General features: G+C 43.7%; 1 protein-coding gene across 1 annotated transcript in view; it reads left to right on the top strand.

Annotated features, from left to right (window-relative positions):
• Window positions 1–918: 918 nt before the first annotated feature.
• The window catches only part of LOC115378428 (heparan sulfate glucosamine 3-O-sulfotransferase 3A1-like), a 29,164-nt gene continuing 11,087 nt past the window's right edge, over window positions 919–18,995 (top strand). The window contains exon 1 of the mRNA XM_030078695.1: window positions 919–1,879. Within this exon, the coding sequence (XP_029934555.1) occupies window positions 1,275–1,879 (605 nt within the window). The 5' untranslated portion in view covers window positions 919–1,274. The remainder of the gene's footprint in view (window positions 1,880–18,995) is intronic.

The following is an 18,995-nucleotide window of genomic DNA, read 5'->3' as shown; positions in this document are numbered from 1 at the left end:
AGGGAGGGCTGAGCATCCCTCTTGTGTCAGAGAGATAGAGAAAAAGACAAGGGGTGTGATTTGTTAAATGCACAGTGCCCCCCGCATTGTTTCCACAACACGGGCGACATCTGGCACAGGCAGTGCAGCCCAGTGTTTGAGGTCTCCATCCTCTTTCTCAAGCAGTGAGCTGTGCAGCATTGAGGGACTACCCGCGCATTCTCATGCTAATACTGCGAAAGGCAGGAGCAGATGTGAAACATTTGGTTCTGTTCTTGCTCACTTGTAAAGAAATAATGCGCCCCGTTATCATTATTTAACTTTTTTGTTCTTCTGTGTGTCATAAAAAGAGAGGGAGAAGGGTTCACAGCATGGGCCATCATCCTTGGTGGCCTGTGCTGCAACGAAGAGCTCTCACTCAAGAAGAAATGGTCCCTCCTGTGTGTTTTGAAGACTGGCGGAATAATTGCGGCATATCAAAACACGCTGGTTACACAGAAACATTTAGGAGCGATACAATAAACAAGTACAGTTATTTCTAAAATTACCCTTGTGCATGTCTGAGCACGTGCTTTGACGTGTTTTTATCAGGGTGTTTTTAGCATGTGTGGTTTTAGGTGTCTGTGTGTGTGTCTGTGTGTGTGTGTGTGTGTGTGTGTGTGTAGTGGGATGGTGGACTCAAGGGCATCCTAAACTTTTTCCTTGCACTTGCATCCAGTTTTCAGAAACCGACTCCAGACTTAATGTCACTCTACAGGTAAATTATTATTTATGTGATTATTCCCTCTAATTTCCGTTTGCAGGATGCCTCTCTTTTCCCGCCCACCTGGATTTCCATTGGCTCCTGCGGTGGCCTCTGTTTCCTTCTGTCTTCTTCTCATTGGCCAGCCACGTGCCCGTCAGAGAACCTGACATCAGAGCAGAAGTTTACAACTCTACACACGTGCGGCTCGCGCATCAGGGCTCGTGGCAGCATCTTGGTGCGAGGACAGACAGTTGTACCTGAGCGCGTCCAAACTCCTCGCGCACTGATATCCTTCTGAGTCAAAAGTCCCTTAACAGTTTATACCATCCTGACTATTTTAAGTGAGGGGATTAAAGGGTTCACTTTCATACCTTGAGAAGCAGCAGCCGGCAGGTATCATTTATTTTGGAGGAGACTGAGGCGCAAGCGAGGTGTTATCCTAAACCAGCCGTGGACCAAGCCTCAGTCCTCAGTTTCTTCATGGCAAGAGGACTGAACGATGTGTGCCTAGCATGGCTGTGGCTCCTGAACCGACCAGCCAGGGACCGGTATGGCTTTTAGCCGCGTCTGTAAATTGGACCCCCCGTCCCGAGGTATCTTTAGGAAACCGGCGGTCATGCTGTGCTCCCTCCTCACCTCCCTCTTCCTCCTGCACTGCCTCACCGAGCGCTGCAGCACCACCATGCCCTCCCCGCTGAAATCCTCCAGCCGGCTTGTGGGGGTTTTCGCCGCCGACCTGGAAGACTTAAGGTCGCCGAGGAGGAAGAGACTGGTGTACAAATGGACCTCCGGCTCGGACGGGATGAGCTACGGGGCCGGCAGGCGCTACACGCGGGTCAGCGGGGATGAGGACGCTGGTCAGGTTGTGGAGCAGGACGGAGCCCCGGAGCTGGACAGCGCGCCGCCGGAGGACTCTCTCCTCCTGCCGCCTCTGGATATAGTCCCCTCCAGGAAAGTGTCGCCGAGGTTTGCAGGTAAACTCAGCCCGCTGGGGGAGGGAACGAAGAAGCTACCCCAAGCTCTCATCATCGGAGTGAAGAAAGGAGGCACCCGGGCTCTGCTGGAGTTTCTCCGGGTTCACCCCGACATCAGAGCCGTGGGAGCGGAGCCGCACTTCTTCGACCGCAACTATGACAATGGACTGGAGTGGTACAGGTGAATATTTCCTAAATTATGTGTGGAAGGTCCAAGTTAGTTTACTCACCTTTTATTTGCGCAGTAGTATTAGACAGACTTAAATTACAAGCTGCTGTAAACTTCATAGTAACTTCTATGAAACACATGAAAATAGTTTTTTTTAAAGGGGAAAAGTATAAATTAATGTTCCTTTGAAATTCTAATTGTTTTTTTTTTTATTGATAATAGGGTTTGCTTGGAGTGTTATCATCCGAAAAGAGTGGACGTGTTTTTATTAAGCAACACATGCTAATAACAACAGTCAAATAATTTCGTTTTCTGTTGTATTTTTATTTAATCGTTAACATCTAGTAATGCAGCTCTATCTTAACAAGAGTAATAGTGCCTGTTCGACTAAAAATGTGGGCAGCCTGTTGATTTATTACGCTACATTAGATCTATTTTCATAAGATGTTATCTGGTTGCTTATTTTGTTGGAGGTTTTTGGGGTTGTTTACTTTGAAGCTGAAACTACTTGGGCTGTTGCATCTATGTTCACTGCCTCGCTGGAAACATGGTTTGAGTTTCCACCAATTTTCCCACCCAGTTTCGACCAATTTAGATAATCCAGCTCCTCTGTGGTCTGTGTAACACAAGTTAAATAGGCCTAGTCGTCATTTAAAACGAGTTGCAGTCACCATTTCCTCGGAGTTGGAGCTTGATCTGATGCCTCACACCAGGCCTACTTCTGTAAAAAAAAAAAAAAAAAAAAAAAAAAAAAAAAGAGTTTCAGCGAAATTTTCCTCCAGCATTTTTGATTTATTGTGTTTATTACACATGAAGTGCATATAGGTCTTTGAGAATTACGCCACTTGTCCAACAACAATAAAAATGTAATAGACGTGTTCATTTTCTGCAGAACTTTTTTTTTTTTCAGAGATTTTTGTTTTATTAGAAATTCCAAATTATTGCATTTCCTCTTATTAATCATCTGATTTATTGCATTTTCCATATCCTTAACACACGTAGCCTATTCTACTGAACCAAAGCCAACATTTAATCAGCTTCCTAAAGTTACCCTGTAATTAATTAAATACTTGTTATAATGTAGGCTACAACTTTTCTCACAACTTTATGCTCCACTTACTTTTCATCACATTTCTCTGGCAATTATATACATTTCTATTAAGTGTTTTTAGAGTTTCTAATCTAAAGAGTAAAACAAAGAAAGTTCACTATACTTAATAACTTGACTTAATAAAAGTTATTGGAAGTTATAGGAGTTTTTAAAGAAGTTTGATTTAATAATTTGGACATTTTCCCAATAATATGTAGGGGGTTTAAACACCTTTAAATTAAGAGTAGGATTTTTACTACTATTCTACTACTTTGAAATCATAATCTAGTAATTAAAATTATTTTGGCTAGAGGGATTCATTCTGACTTTTCTTTAAGACATGTGGTTATGATGGAAAAATGGGTGGAAAGTCAAGTAAATTAATGCTAAACTGAATTTGCTCTTACAGAATCAGGGTCAGTCCTGCCTGACCAAAAAATAAATAAATAAATGAATGAATGAATAAAAATGACACTTTGGAGAAACTCTGATGCTGCAAAAACATACATTTACTCTCCCAGAAAGTCTTTATCTCCTTAAGGAGGAGCTAACCTTTTATATCTCGCTTTCTCCTTGCTCAAGTCGGATTTGTGATTGATTTCATCTGTCACTGCGAGTGTGTGTGTGTGAGCAAGTGTGTGTTAGCGAGTGTGTGTTCACATTTCCACAGGCCTATGGGGAATAATGGCTCTCCCTCTCACTGGTTCTCTGTCTAATGGGGCATTGCCGACATTGCAGCTCTGTTATTAAGAAGGATTAGGGCTATAATGAAAGGTTACCTGAGTGTCTCAGGAGGTATAATTCACCTTTTGATTGAGTTAACACTACACACAGTACCCTCTAAAAGCCTGGAGACAAAACTTTTACTCTTGCCCACTGACAACTCCCTCCAGCCGCCTTGCTCCCCCTCCCTCTCACCAAAAACCCCCGCTCTCTCCCATCTCCCACTCACACACCTCCCTCTTTGTGCCTCTCTGAGAGTGAACATTCTCTTTTCACCATCACTCTTTCACACCCTTCTGTTTACCTATTCATCCATTGTGGGGTTTTATATCCATGAGGGTCCCATCTATCCTGAGGAGTTGCCAAGATTCCCTGGAATTTGGACCATGCCTCCAAGGACAGACCTTAGTGCCGGTTACCCTTAATGCTGTCCATTTAAACAAAAAAAAAAAAAAAAAAAGAAGAAGGACCCTTGAATTGAAAAGAGGAATAAATAACTGTTACAACAGTGCGGCCCGCTCTGCAGGAGTGCATCTGTTCTGTGGGGGAACACTCTTGTCAGCTTCCTTCGACAACATCCGAGAGGGTTCCCGTTGATAGCCTTTGTGCGTGTGTGTGGAAGCTTTTGATCGAGTCGCATTCATTTAAACTTGTTTGCTTTGAGGTCAAGGATGTGTTTTTGTTAGTGTAAGTGCCCCTCGAAACCAGGAAATAACTCCCGTCGCACCGCAAAACTTCGCTGTTCCCCAGCGAAGCTGTCGAAATCTGGGTGTCAGCAGCACTTTGTCTTCTTTTTAACGCGCAGATGACCGAAAGTTTTAAAGCTGTTGGGCGTTTCAAAACTTATCGGGCCTCCGTGACAGCTTGAAAAAACTTGCAACAGTGGTTAATCAAAAAATAAACAAACAAACAAATAAACTGAGAAGCAGCTCCACATTATGACACCACATTGCACATACTCAATTAATATTCTGTTTTCTGTTTAATGACTCACTAATTTCGATCTGTTTTGGGAAGGGAAAAAACCTCTGTTGGTGGTTGTATGAATCAAGGCCAGATTTTCTGTGACTAATCACCGCATCTAATTTCCTGGAATTATGTGATTCTTTTCATTAGCAACTGTGAATAGTTAAAACATAGAGGCATCCATCTCAGGGGGATTCGGGCTCTTTGTTTATTGTGAAGGCTGATATGTGTCCTCGGTATGAATCACTTGGGCCGGTCCCCTATGGGAATGTGTGGAACATAGTTTAACACCTCAACATCGCCGGCCTGCTTGCAGTTTTCCCAGAATTATACTCGTTTTGCTTTTTTATGGGAATTTCCATCAACTACCTAAACATGGGCTGCACCCTCGCAACTATGATGCAAAAAAAAATGTGTAATTTATGGAGAAAGTTCACAGTTACTATTTTGACAACACAGCTGTCTTTGTCAGGGTCTGAGCTGTTGAAACGCTGGTAACTTTTAACTTTCTGAATAAATGTCCTGGATGCACGGGTGTGTAACCACCTTTTTTTTTTCTTTTTTTCTTTTATGCAATTTTGTTTTCCGACAGCCTGCAAGCCTGCAATCTTGGTGTGTGTTCCTTTCTAACTTCTAGGTTTTCAAGCACTGCCAATAGTTGTGTTGAATTCAGCCCCATCCATACTCATTTATTCAGATGGTGGTAAACGCTGTATTTCTTTCATTCTTTTCTTTTTCTTTTTTCTTTTTCTTTTTTTTTTTTTTTTCAAGGGTTGCGTGTAGCTTTCTGGGTGTTCCCAGCCACTATATCCAGCATGTTGACCTTACTCTGACCAAAGTGAAATGTAATCAACTTGAGGTTTTTGCTAATGTGTTTCAAACAAAAACGCCCGTATTTTTAGCTCGCCGAATAAAATGTCTTTCTCTGTTTTCATGCGCTTTTGTCCAGAAGCATATTTTATATCTGCCCAAGTCGTGTACTTTGGGTAATTTCAGGGCCTATTGTTAAACAGTAAACCAACACCAGGCCCAATTGCCTAGTCCAGTCCGTGTTACATTTCACCGTGCATTTCTCTATGGTGTAGCCAGATAATCACACACAACCTGTCAGGCTTTTGTTGTGGAAATGAGCACTCGGAGTGAACATAAGAGGTCAAGCACAAACACTGTGAAGTAAGAGAGAGGTCCCTGCTCTGAGTAGTCAGTATTATGTTTGTGGCCTGCTAGGGTTACTTCTAGCCCGGCTTTCACCTGTCTAGACCGGGGGGGAGAACCTGTTTGATGTCGGCAGACTGGTTGGATTAAGCCTCAGCAGAACCCCTAATAGGTTAATTACCCTTCATAAAAACATGTGTGACCTCTAAAAGAGTGGGGCACTTTGCTGCAGTGGCCACCACCCACATGCATATATAGATACACACACAGCCGCACGCATATACACATTATTCCTAACTAATGCACACACATACACATGCGTCCAACTTTCCATGTTAGCCTTGTATTCCCCTCAGCTCAGACAGGCCCAACGCATAACAGGACCCTATAAAGTAAACTAATACCCACAGTATAAATGGATACATGGCAGCTTATGTGTCAGCAAAATCCTTTGTGTAGGGTTGATCAAAGTTACATTTGAATTTGTTCCTGTGCCTTTTATTTGAGGCTATACTTATCTGAGAGGCACAGTATTTGGCTGAGAGTGTATCCACTTGCTACAGCAGCTATTTTAATGTGTTTTCTAAGGTAGCCTATATGCAATACATGAAACCGTGAGAAAGGAAGAAAAAAAGGTATACTCAGTAAGAAAAACTGAAAAATTATATTAAATTAAGGGTTTCCCTGCTCATGAAACAGGCTTTATTTGAAGGGAAGCTCTGTAATGGCAGTAAAAAGTGGTCTTAATAATAAAAGCAGTGACCCAGTGGGGACTCGCACAGAAAGCAGTCGTGTTTCTGCAGCCTGATCTATGTTTCTGGACTGCAGGGGCCTGTGGCGAGAGACCTTCAGATGTGGATATTCAGAGTACAAATCAAACTATGGCATTTCTTTTTTTTTTTCAAACTCAAATGCCATACAAAATCCAGATGTAAGCTGTGTGGAATATTATTACGCGCCTTGTTCATGTTTGAATTCCATGAATGCCAATTTTCTGTTTTTTGATTAGCATTCTTTCCTACATCAGTCTAGCCAAACGGGTTTGTTGACATGAATCCATTTTCGAAAAGTTGGTCAAAGAAAATATGCTCACACATTCGTCAAATGCTGCGGGTGAAAAGCTGTTGAGTTCCCAGCGTTTTGCAGTGAGACCCACATCCAAGTTGTTCATATGTTGGCTGTGTTTAGAGAAGGTGTCAATTAAATGGGTGGCAGAGTTTAAACTCTGGCCCTGTTTGTTGCCGTCTGACATGTCACTTGTCATACAGACTGTGGAGAGGTTTGCAGGACGGGTGGAAAGCCTGACATCACTAAATGGAAGAGTTTGGATGTTATTAGTGGAGAAAACACGGCAGACTGCTTCAGTTGCTTTTCTTTGAGAAGATACCTATGAAATAGTGAGTAGAAGTAGCAGCTTTAGTTACTTGATTCGATGTTTAATGCACCTCTAAGGCCTTATTATGTGACAGATTCACAAATTCAGAAAATCTTTGTAAAACTTTATGTGCATGAGCTCTATCACTACTCTAAAGAAAACCATTGTGAAGCAGAGAGACTGTTATCTCTGCGCTGGAGAGGTTGGTGCTGTGACCCTCACTATCATGGCTGTCTACATGTTCACTGAGTGCCTGCAGCAGGTTGTCATGCAAAGCCCACACACCAGCTGGAGTACAATAAGACCCCTGTATGTGTGTGTGTGTGTGTGCATGTTTGTGTGTGTGTCTATGTCCATATTTGTTTGTGTAAGTATGCAAGCTGTAAGCACCTCCGGTGTACTTTTGGCACTTGTTGCTGCCCTTGGCTCTAACCTGAGTGGGAACTGTTATGACATGTTACTCAGAGGTTTAAATAGAGCGATCGCATTGAAAATAGTTCAGTCCTCACCACTCAGTGCCTTCGTACCACCTCACACACCAAAATGCCCCACTCCTGCCTTCTTGTGTTTATATAAGCCAATCAACCACCAACAAGAAGAATATCAGAATGTTTACCTGAAGTGTACTGTGTGTGTATGTGTGTGTTTGTCTGTATGTACAAACACACACTTGAGAATGTCACTATCCACTATCCAAATCTCATCAGCTGCATTGTTTTAAATAAAGGTAAAATATGTGACAAAATTTCAAATGAAGTGTTGTGGTGCTACAGAGACGCTATTCTCCAGACAAAATTTGTTTTTTTGGTACAGACCCCAGCATGATCATTTCAATTTTTTTCAACAAAAATGGATGTTATGATGCAAAAATTACCATTGCTACCAAAATTATGTCATATGGCAATCACAATATCTGTCTATGTAATTGCACTATAATTTTTCTTTTTTTTTTCCTGAATCATTCAGTACAGCCCAGAGGCTTAGAAATGAGCCATCTGATCATTTCCCCGTGGCACAGGAGAGATTTTTAATGTAGACTTAACACAGTTCCCATAATTGGTACCTTGTTTGATTTATCAAATTTTGATGCTGCATCGGAGAATACTAAAGAGTAATGAAACTACACAGTAATGAAACACATGTGCAGATGGGGACCGGCCTCACATTTCAGGCTTTGTGGATTTGGATCGAGGGGGGGGGCACAACCAGATCAGCCAACATGGGGCAGGTTTGTAAAGGGAGGGTGGGCTGTTGTGGGGCGGCAGGGGTGCGGAGGCCTGGCAGGAGTAGAAGGGTGGGGTTTGGTGTCGGGACGGCACACATAGAGGGGCAGTAATGTGATCCCTAGAGACCTGCTGAGCATGAGATCCTAGCTGCCTCTTGGTTGTGAAAGTGATTATCATGGGGTATAATTGTAAAACAGGGACGTAAGGCGCTGCCTCACCTCCATCTGAAGGAATGCACCCACCAGTGACCCCACACCCCTCTCCCCCCTCGACACCACCGACTCCTTGACCTCTGCCGGCCCCAGCAACACCCTGAGCAGCTGACCCTTGGAGGCCCCATACAGGGGAAGGAGATAGAAACAGGAGGACTATCCAAAGTTCTGCCTGTCAGCAGCTGCCCTCTGGCATCCTGGGAATCTGCCCCCCATTGGGTGGGTGAGGACAGGCAGCAGGTGCAGGGTGCTCAGCGGACACCACCTGGATCCTCACCAGACCCTCACACCTGATGGTTTCACCTGACACACCTAAAATAAGAGCTGTTTGTTGTCATCCTGAGCACCGATGAGCTGAAGGGGGCTAATTGGTTAACGTTCGCACAAATAGCTCAGACCCCAGGGTTCTGCGACCCGAAAGCTTTGATGATCACATGTAGAAAGAGAGGGTGATTGATCATGGTGAGGTCGCTAAGGGTCACCCATGGGGCTAACGCAGAATGTGCCACCCTCAGAGTTCACAATGCCAACAGATGGTACTGTGACATTGGGGTTTGGGTTACACTTGTTTATAGGATTCGGTTGTTTATTCACTTTTGGGTTTCTGTGTACATTAGTCAGCAACCTGTGTGACCTCGTCGCAGTCCAGGCCCCTCCGGCTTCACAGCTGTTGGTCTTTTTTATGAGGTATTAGTTGATACATTATAAAGAATATATTCCGGGACTCGTATTTCAAACGGAGATCACTCGCTCTCTGTATATCAGCTGTACAAAAATACATTGCACTAAAGTGTTGTTTTGATAATGTCTCAGGAACAAAGTCGAGATGTTTGACCTTTTCGAGACATCACCTTTTAGTCGGTGACACAATGTTCTATTTTGAGGCAATATACCTCCCGAAGACCTTTACCGATTTAGAGTTTTTCAGGCAATGCCCATGAATGTCAGTGATGTTTATTTTCCTTGAGCTCCATGGAAACCTGCCCTGTAATGTTTTCTAACATCACAGCGCTATTACCTTCAGGCACTTCAGTGTATCCGAGCAGTATGAGTGAAATGAAAAAAAAGTACCACGTTTGCCATTTTCTTCTCGCACTATATATTCTGTCCTCTATGGTTCAGAGTTTTGTTTTGTTTTTTTCAGTCCAGGGTTGATAGAAGTTAAGTGTTATCCTTCCACAAACAAAGAGAAACAGTAACCCTATCATTTGGCACTGGAGAGTCGTGTGCATGAGGGGGCTTTAGACTAGACATTTCAGCTGCCATAGTGGAAGCGGACTAAACAAACCACAAAACAACCCTCCAAATTCATGCATATCAAGACTTTCAGAGCTTTTGCCAGAAAGCGTCAGGATTTTAGAAACGTGCAGCCAAAACCATGTTATTTGGGCACAGAAAGGCTTGGTAAATGATGCATGGCTCGAGCATGTACGTGTTACAGCCCTCAATGGCGCGGATTGGCAGAATAAACCCACGCCTCAGCATGATGGATCTCTCTTTCCCATCTCACAGGCAACAGCTTTATCACAGGACAGGGAGCCCTCCACATTTTCCACCAGAGAGAAAAAGACGCAGACAGACAGAAAAAGGAGAGAGAGAGAGAGAGAGAGGGAGAACCAGACCATAGGAAAGCCTGGGAACCAATAAAAAGAAGGAAGTCCTCTCCTCTTGGGTCCTCTGTTTTCTCTAAATTCCAATTTGTTTTCTGGCATACATCTCCATGCTATATTTCAGGTTGTTCTAAAATAAAAAATAAAAATGTTAAGCATTTGCTGCTGAAAGAAGCTGAAGGTTCATCTTTTCCAGCTTTTCACTTCCATTCAATCTGCAGGGAAGTCTTTCTCTTTTCAAGGGTCTATTTTTTTTTTTTTTTTTTCAGCTTACTGGCCAAACATGAAATTGTTTCCCTTTGGTGTCCCTCTGCCTCTGCGCTCAAAGGCCTGGACTCCGACACACTTGCCATGTGTGTTATCTGCAGCTGCCTGTGTGGTGATAGGATGGCACCAAACATCCTTTTTCTCTCTTGCTCCACCAGGGCATGGCCATTGCCAGCTGCCTTGGCAGAGTCTGCCCTCCAGACATGGGCAGAGGCCATGCCAGGACTAGTGGAGATGGGCAGACGGCACCTCAGGCACAACCTCTATTTGACTGCCCAACCTCTGTCTCCATGCAGAACAGAGAATTATACTGTAGCTAAGTTTGAGGCATAAGTGTGTGTGTGGCTTTGGGAGTCCATCTGAAATGTGGAATTGGCATTTTGCTGGCAATGACTGTCAGAAAGGCCAGCACATTATTTCCTTCAGATGTTCTTTTCGAGCTTTCAGCACTCGTACTTCTTTTTTTTACATCCAATGTATTCTGTGTACTGGGGCTAGATGATGAACAAAGAGTTGCATGATGGTGGTGAGTGAAATAAAACATGTTGAAGATTAGGGTTTGGCAGCACCGTAGCCCCTGACCAGAAATCCTGCACAATTTTTAAAAAGGCTAATAATGGAGGTGGTGAACGGAGAGCGAACGACAGCACGGCATTTAATCTGGCTTGAGAGCTATTTTATTCTAACAGAAGCGCCGCAGATCCATTACATATGTGGTTTTGAAAAGCTACCTGGTTCCTCAAGTAGAAATCCAGCTGTTCAAACAAATGCTTTACATACAATCTATTGTATTGCAAAATTGAAATGTTGCATAGCACAAAAGAGCCATTCAGTCTTCTGTAAGAGGATTTTTTTTTTTTTTGACAAATTATCAGTCCAAATGCAACACACACACACATACTCCATGCTTCAAAGTGCACGTTTACCCTCTATTTCTCATTCATAAAGACAAACAAGAGGCATTACAATCCCAGCTGCTCAGATTTTTTTTTTCATTCTATCATTTTATTCGTTTGGAGGAAAGATGGCATACAGCTTTTACCAACTCCCAAGTGCCATGCAGCATGATTAAAGAGAGGAATGTGTTAGAAAATGAGTTTGCCACCCTGTACTCGTTTATTGATAGATGGAGTGCAACAGCGCAGCCTGCGTCTTTTTGCATAAAGATGGAAGAGGGTGATAAAGGGTCTGTGTAGCGCTCAGGCCGTGATTGATATGCCCACAGTGGAGTGCAGAGAAGCCACCCAGTAATTCAATTAATCTTAACCTGAACACTAGTAATTGCTAATGTAACTAGCTCTGACTGTACATTAGACAGGAGGGAGATTGCTGTCACAGGAGCATGTCCTGCTGATGGAAGTAGGAAGGAACATCCTCGGTGCTCTGGAGTTGCACAAAGGGGCTCCTTTCACCATTATCCTTTCTCCTAAAGATGAGGATTTGCATGTTAATGAGATGAGCTGAGAACAGATTTCCTCAGCTTGGACCAATGTGATTCTGCCGGGAGATGAAACATATTAGGGGAATTATGGATGCAGGAAAATCTGGTTGTAGCTTTTCTCCGCGAGTCTTCCTGGTAGACTCATTCTCCCAACAGACTCGTGTAACTATGTGTGAAACAAGTGGACACTTAGCAAGGCACAAAGCATCGGTGTGGCTTGCAGAGGCAGTTTGATGGATTCATTGACGTGAACAGATGCTTTTGAGATTTGGAGTCATTGTTTTGTCGCTCTTTGGTGTCTAGTACCTATTATGCATTGTACTCTTATGTCCTGTAAAGAAATGCCTTTGGATTGTCAGAAAAATCCTTTGAACACACCCTAAGATATTGATCCTATTGTTTCACAGAAGGGTACAACAGTGGTTTGGAGGTGTTGACCCGAAGAGACAGGAAGACGGGGCTTTTTATGAGCTGGTTTTATGCATCCTCTGGAAACTGGACACCTTGAGAACAGGGGATAAATCAAGTTTGCAGTAAAATCTATTTTTCTTACCCTCCTGTGTCTCATTGTTGCACCGCACCTAGTTCTTCCCGTCATCTCGGGTTCTGTCCTGACCTGAACAAGCACAAACATCACTTCCTGTCGCTGAGTTCAAACTGGATCACCAAGCCCTGGAACAGATGCCAGGTATTTACGAAAATTGATCCTGTGACATCAATACCTTTTGTTTCAGTGCTGCATTATTGCAGTCATTTTTATTTATGCAGCTGGCGAGCTGCGGGTCAGCTCAGGTCAGTTTGGACTAGGGGTGTAACAACAGTGTCGAGCCTGTGGGACTTGACATGAACCCAAGTCATTTTAAACGTCAAACATGGCGGGGCCAAGGCTCATTATATCATTATGTTGTCAGGGCAATTGTTTACCCTGACGTTTTCGTCTCACACAGAGACATCCTCCTCCAAAGCTTTATCCATTATGATCAACAGGAGGGGGAAGCTGGCTATTTAGAACCAACCGTCAGACTAGACAGATCTACAAGATACAGCACTCAAAGTCTTCGCTGACAAGATGGCTGTATGTTCCTTATCCACCGTAGCTCCCACCGCCGCCTCCTCGAACACACCCCCATCAATTATTAATCCAACCAATTAGCAGGCCTGCATTATTCACCAGGATGCTGTGATCACGTCCATTAACAGAGCTGCCTTCCCTCATTTTGGGACTCCCATGTGGCCTTCGCACACCCCACAATCCCCAACCAAGACAGTGAACATATATTTAACCGTTAAATGGCGCCCCCTCACCCTCCAGCATGAACACCTGTATGACAACACAGAGGAGTACCACATAATTCATAAATTCAGACAGCCGAGCATGCAAAGATTGGATATCATCACATTAGCTTTTTTTTTTTTTTTTTTTTTTTTTTTTTTTTTTTTTTAACTTTTCCAGACTGTGACCAAAATTGTAATATTTTTGTCATGGGGGCACACCTAAATCAAAAAAACATCGTCTGTAGTTTACTTTATAATTTATTAAGCACTCCTTATTTAGCTCTGATGAACACGTAACGTTCACTGTCCTCCCACAGTTTCCCAGAGCTCTGAGAACAGAGCGGTGAGTCTGACTGCTGTCACCAGGATTTATGGACCCTCAAATCGCTGAACAAAATCACTTCCTGTTTTCCCCGTGTTTACCGGACACACAGGCGGGCAGCCGTCCGTTGGATAAAAAAGTGATTTATTTTAATTTGCTTATCTGCTTAATTGATGTCCCCCAGGCCTCCCTGACAACCATAATTTCATTACACAAACAATTTAGAGAAGTTTTATTAACACAAATGAGAGTTCAGGGTCCCCGGTGGTTTACATGTTGCTCCTACACGTTTGGAGTCACGCTGCTCCTCACATTGACTTTGTCAGGCGAGGCCCTTATACCAGGACATTAATAACCACTCCCTGTCACCAAAACAAATTATGGAGAAAACAGTTTTAATTATTAGTCTATTATCTCTTATAAGTATTTGTATCTGACAGTGAAAGTAGGAGAGGGTCTGTAGAGGTTGCAAAGCTCAGAGACTGCCAAGCAGAAAGCGTTAAAATGGGCCATTATGCTGTTATATTGAAATCTGAGAGGCAATGAACAGAGGGCGACTAAATAAAAACAGAGAATAGCTAAGGTTGGAGACCCCCTCTCCAGCAAACCGATTTATTTGTTGGCAGCAGGAGAAGATTTGCTTATAGTCTGAAGAAAAAAAATACACAAAGAAAGAAAGAAAGAGAAAGAAAGCAAGCACAAAATAAAGTATTCAGAAATACAGAATCTGTTTTAATCCTTTTTTGAATTTATGTCTGTTGTCATGAAGCCAATTTCACATATATTAGTATTTCATTTCATATTAAGCAGATGGCAAAAGTAGTTTTCTTCATCATTGAATTTTTTTTCATTTTACTTATTCTAGAATTATGTACCTTCAGTCAGAAATTGTTTTGTTTTAGTCATCATTTTAATCACACCTTCCCGAGCTGTAACTCACTGGAATGGACTAGTCGGTGCCTTCAACCAGATTCTCATTATAGCCATTGAGATGCAATAGCATTGATTTTGTTGTTGAAGCATTGATTTGTGTGCCTGCTGAGACAAGTGTGTGTAATTAGGCTCATACTGTCAAGGGGTCACCCCAGCATCGCCTCAGCTGCAGTGGTCCCCGGTGATGCCTCTGTGCTTTTCTTTTCCCTGCCAAATGTTTCATGAGAGCTAATGGAGAACCTTATACACACACACAAGAATGTGCGTATATATGCACACACACAGGCGCACACGCGCGCACACACACACGCACACAGACTCAATGGCTGTAGTGGGCAGGTCTGTCTCTGACATACCATTCATTACATCATATTATTTTCCACTCAGCCCAGCAGCACCAGTGAATAATCTCTTTCACTGCCCTGTTTTTGCTCTTATGTGTCTTTTCTCTTTCTTGTATCCAACTGGCTTTTAACAGGGTCGGCTCTGGCAAGGCGTAAATCCAGCAGGAGGGATTTCCCTCGCCCACAAAGCTTTCACTTCTGGCCTGGACTGCCACTGCTCGTTTCTAGCTCTCCCAGATGAACTCTTGGATGCACATTATAGCGAAATGGCCCTTTATAAGAGCTCTTTTGAGTCTTTAGGTTAATGTACAAACACGCACATGAGGGCGCACAACAAAATACCCACACAACACACTGACATGCATGTGTGCACACACAAATGCATAACACACGCGGACACAGACCAAGGCAAACATGCTCATAGAGTCATGCAGTCAACTTAGTGGCTCACTTCCTCGGTTGCTTGCAACAGATTTTACTTTTACTTCACCACCATTTATTCTGTAGGTTTACAGTTGGACTACAGGACAGTAATGTAAATGCAAATGTGATTGAAAATGGTTCATAATAGCATTCATTCGATTGTCATGAATATGAATTGCGCTAATATGCATTTCGTTCTGGTTTGCTTCTTTTCTCAGTAAATGTGTTCTCTTGAATGATCATGTACACCCAGCCCTTCCTTAAGATTGTCTTTACACTCTTATTTATTTATTTTCTAATTGTGATTTGCATGGCCCGTATTTATGCATGCCGTGGCCCATGTCTGTATGTAACGCACATCCGTCATTCAAGCCTGGCAGAGTTTGACTCAATAACAGCACAAATATTCAGCCATTATCTCTCTCCAGAGCACTCCCTCAATGTTAATGTGTTTTTAGGACGATTACATCAACGTGAAATATTGAAAAATAACCCTCTGATTGATAACATGAATCATCAAGCCGCAGTCCCCTCCCCCAAGAACACCTCATTTACCATCTCCGTGGCAACGCGCTGGGAAGCTGCCTACGTGTAATCACCTGCTCACATGAGATCTGGTTATGGCGCTGGCTCAGTAATCAGACTGGCCTGGGGAGAATTAGGACATTCGTTATTGGACTGATATGGGCAAACAGCTGCAAGGGCCATGCCTCTGTAATGCCATACATAAATACACCGCAGACCTGCTCGTAAAAAAAATGAAGTGCAACATCCCTCATGCAGATAACTGTTAATCTATAGCCGCTCGTGTAATAGAGCCTTTCAATCAGACGTTTGACTCTCTTGCAAGGGTTAACCCTTCGAATGCTAGAAATAAAAGATTGAAACATGGCCTTGGTTGTTTTTCAAAATGACTAACTAATTCAGATGCCCTGGCAGCAGGTAGAACTGTATTTCAGACTTACGACCTTCGCGGTATATCATCTTCTCTCTCCCATCTTCCCTGTCAGTCGCCATATTATCGAAATGAAGCAGATGCCTTGAATCTGGTGAAAGAACAAACGCCGACCAACTGATGTTTTGAGTTATTTCACAAAAGCACATCGTTTGCCTTGGCGGTTTGTGTTTCGCAGTTTCGCATCTGTGCTCAAGCTCGCTTTCTAGTTTCAGCGTGCCTGTAATAGCAGAGGAAAAAAAACCCGCCTGTGCTATGCTATCCACATTGTCCTAACCCTGACAATGAGGCTCTGACCTGTAATTACGTTCTATTTCTAAAACCATCCGTCTTTTCTCACAGAGAGCTGACAGGCTAAAACATTAGCAAGTTGTCAGCAGCTCCTCAGACGCTGCAGTTCTCAGTTACACATCATATTATCTTGCACACTCAATAGCTTCCCAGCTCCCCAGATGGGGTTACCTATACTCTGCAGTCCGGCGAGGAAGAGGAGGTGTTTTCCTGTCGCATGGTCAGTTTGGCTCGGCCATGACGGGGCCTCCCAGTTTCTCACTGGGGGTCCGTTGAATTCTGGGTCAGAGCCTAGCCCCAGGCAACCACTGGCTCCACTTTAGCCATCCCGTGTTGTTTTGCCCACTGTGACATTCTACATTGGGCTCGTTCAACACCTCATTTTTCACCTTTTCTTTCAGCGACAACCTGTTCCCCGTCCTGCCCCACCTCGCTGGAACCGCTCGCAGTTTGCATGAGCTTGTGCAACTGGTGCTGATAGCGCCGCGACCTCACACGCCTCGAAATCACCTGTTCGTTATGCACGGCACTGCTGCCTCGGCAGAAATGAGCTGCGCAAAGTTCCATTTTCCCCAGGCTATTTATTTAATGGATAATGCAAGGGACGCAAAATGGAAATCACGCATTCTACCATGTCGTTAACCCCGACTCCTCCCTGCCTGCCTTCCCAACACTGCATTTATTCTCATCCTTGGTGAGCATAAATCATTTTGTTAACTTGTTATTACCAAGCTCATTATTTATTCTCCTCAATGTTTAAAAGGAGGCAAAAAAAAAAAAAAAACGATCAAATATTTAAAGCCTCCAGATGTGAGTAAAAAGAGCAGAATCTTCATCTGCTTCTGTCTGTCTGTCTCTGGAACGACAATCTAGGGGGAAAAAATTCTGCAGAGATTCTGCAAGCCTGTATGTAATGAGTTTATGTCGAAAGAAGCGATAAGAGAGAGCTTTTATACATGCTAATCTCTGCCCCTCTCTGCTTCTCCTGTGGTGGCAGGACGGCACCGAGGGTGAGGGGTTGCTGGTGCGCTCGCTGTGGCTTGGCACGAAGATGAGGAAAGCGATGCGATGTTGCCAGGCAGTTTGTATGCCGAGTCCAGGAGGGGAGGCAGGGAGAGAGGGAGAAGGGGGGGAAATGAAATAGCGAAGAGGGAGTGGGGAGGAAAAAGCGAGGTGACGAGGGATGGAGGGAGGCAGAGGAGGAGGGAGAGAAATGTAGGGAAGGGTTGAGGAGAGGGAGACAGTGAAAAGAGAGAGAGAGAGAGGGGAATAGGAGAGCGTGAGTGAAAGAAGGAGGGAGGACAGAGCCAGTAGACAGAGAGGAGAGAGCATGGAGACAGTGTAATCACTTTTACACCCCCACTACTGCTGTCTGCCTGATGCTTGACTCTTATCCCCAGTCTTCTCCTCGCTCCTCCACTCCCAATATCTCACACTTTCTATCTCCCTTTCTTTTTTCCCCTCTCACTCAGTCTAAACAGAAACTTGAGCTCGTGGTTTACAGGCTTATGTGCAGCCCCGTACGCTATCTTGTTAACATTTTCCTCGGCTAGGTAACTTTTGAATCTCAACTTCATGCGCTCCCGTTCCCAATACCATGTTTAAAGTTAACTGTCAAATATTTGTCTTTCATTACATTACAATGATCATATTTCATGTGGAAAAAAAAAAAAATGTTTTACTGCCTCTTGGACTCCGTTGCCTGGGTCCTGAGAGAAAGAAAACAATTCAAAAATTGCAATGTGTTTTAGCATGACGGTGGCTGAAACCGACACCGTCTCCCCGCCGTGAGGTGCTCCACATCGACCGAGAGCAAACTGCAGTGATCGTATGAATTCCCAGTGAGGAGGTCTGGCAGCCCCTGTACTCCACCTCAGTTGGCTGAGACACTACCTGACTAATTTTGGCTTCTCTACGCTCGTCTTTGAACAGAACAGTGGGTCCTTTTCAGAAGTTGTTCTATTTTCGAAAATCCCAGGCGGTTTGCAGTCAGAACTCTCAGAAGTAAGCCAGCAAGATGAACCTGGGCTTTCAGGCTGTCAAATACCTACTTTAGTGTGTGTGTGTCTGTGTGTGTGTGGTACAGTATGGAGCACAATTACGCCACTGTAAATTATTATCTGCGTTGACACATTTACCTATACCGCCCTGCTGCGGTAGAGTAAAGATTATCGAGTCTGAAGATGAATTAATTCACTCTTTTAAGGCTTTTTTTTTTTTTTGAGCATGCACATGACATTATTTCCAAGATATATTTTCTTCATTGCATTGTGTGGCTAACAAAGTGCTGTGGAAAAACAGGCTCTGATTTACAACCGTGCAGCAGCCGCACACATACCATGCCACCACACCCAGCCCGCCCTCACTGTTTCCCTCATCTCCTCCCTGCATTGAATCTCATCACAACACTAAACACTGTATGTGTGCTGTCATCTTCGTAGCAGCTGATAAATGCCAATAGATTTTTCATTTTGCTTTCTTTAAGAGATAAATCTGTGGGCTACTTCTCTCTCCTCACCT

Source organism: Myripristis murdjan, chromosome 19 (assembly GCF_902150065.1).
Source record: "Myripristis murdjan chromosome 19, fMyrMur1.1, whole genome shotgun sequence".
Taxonomy (NCBI): Eukaryota; Metazoa; Chordata; class Actinopteri; order Holocentriformes; family Holocentridae; genus Myripristis; species Myripristis murdjan.
Note: the sequence above shows the minus strand (reverse complement) of the source record. Positions and strands in the feature narration are given on the sequence as shown.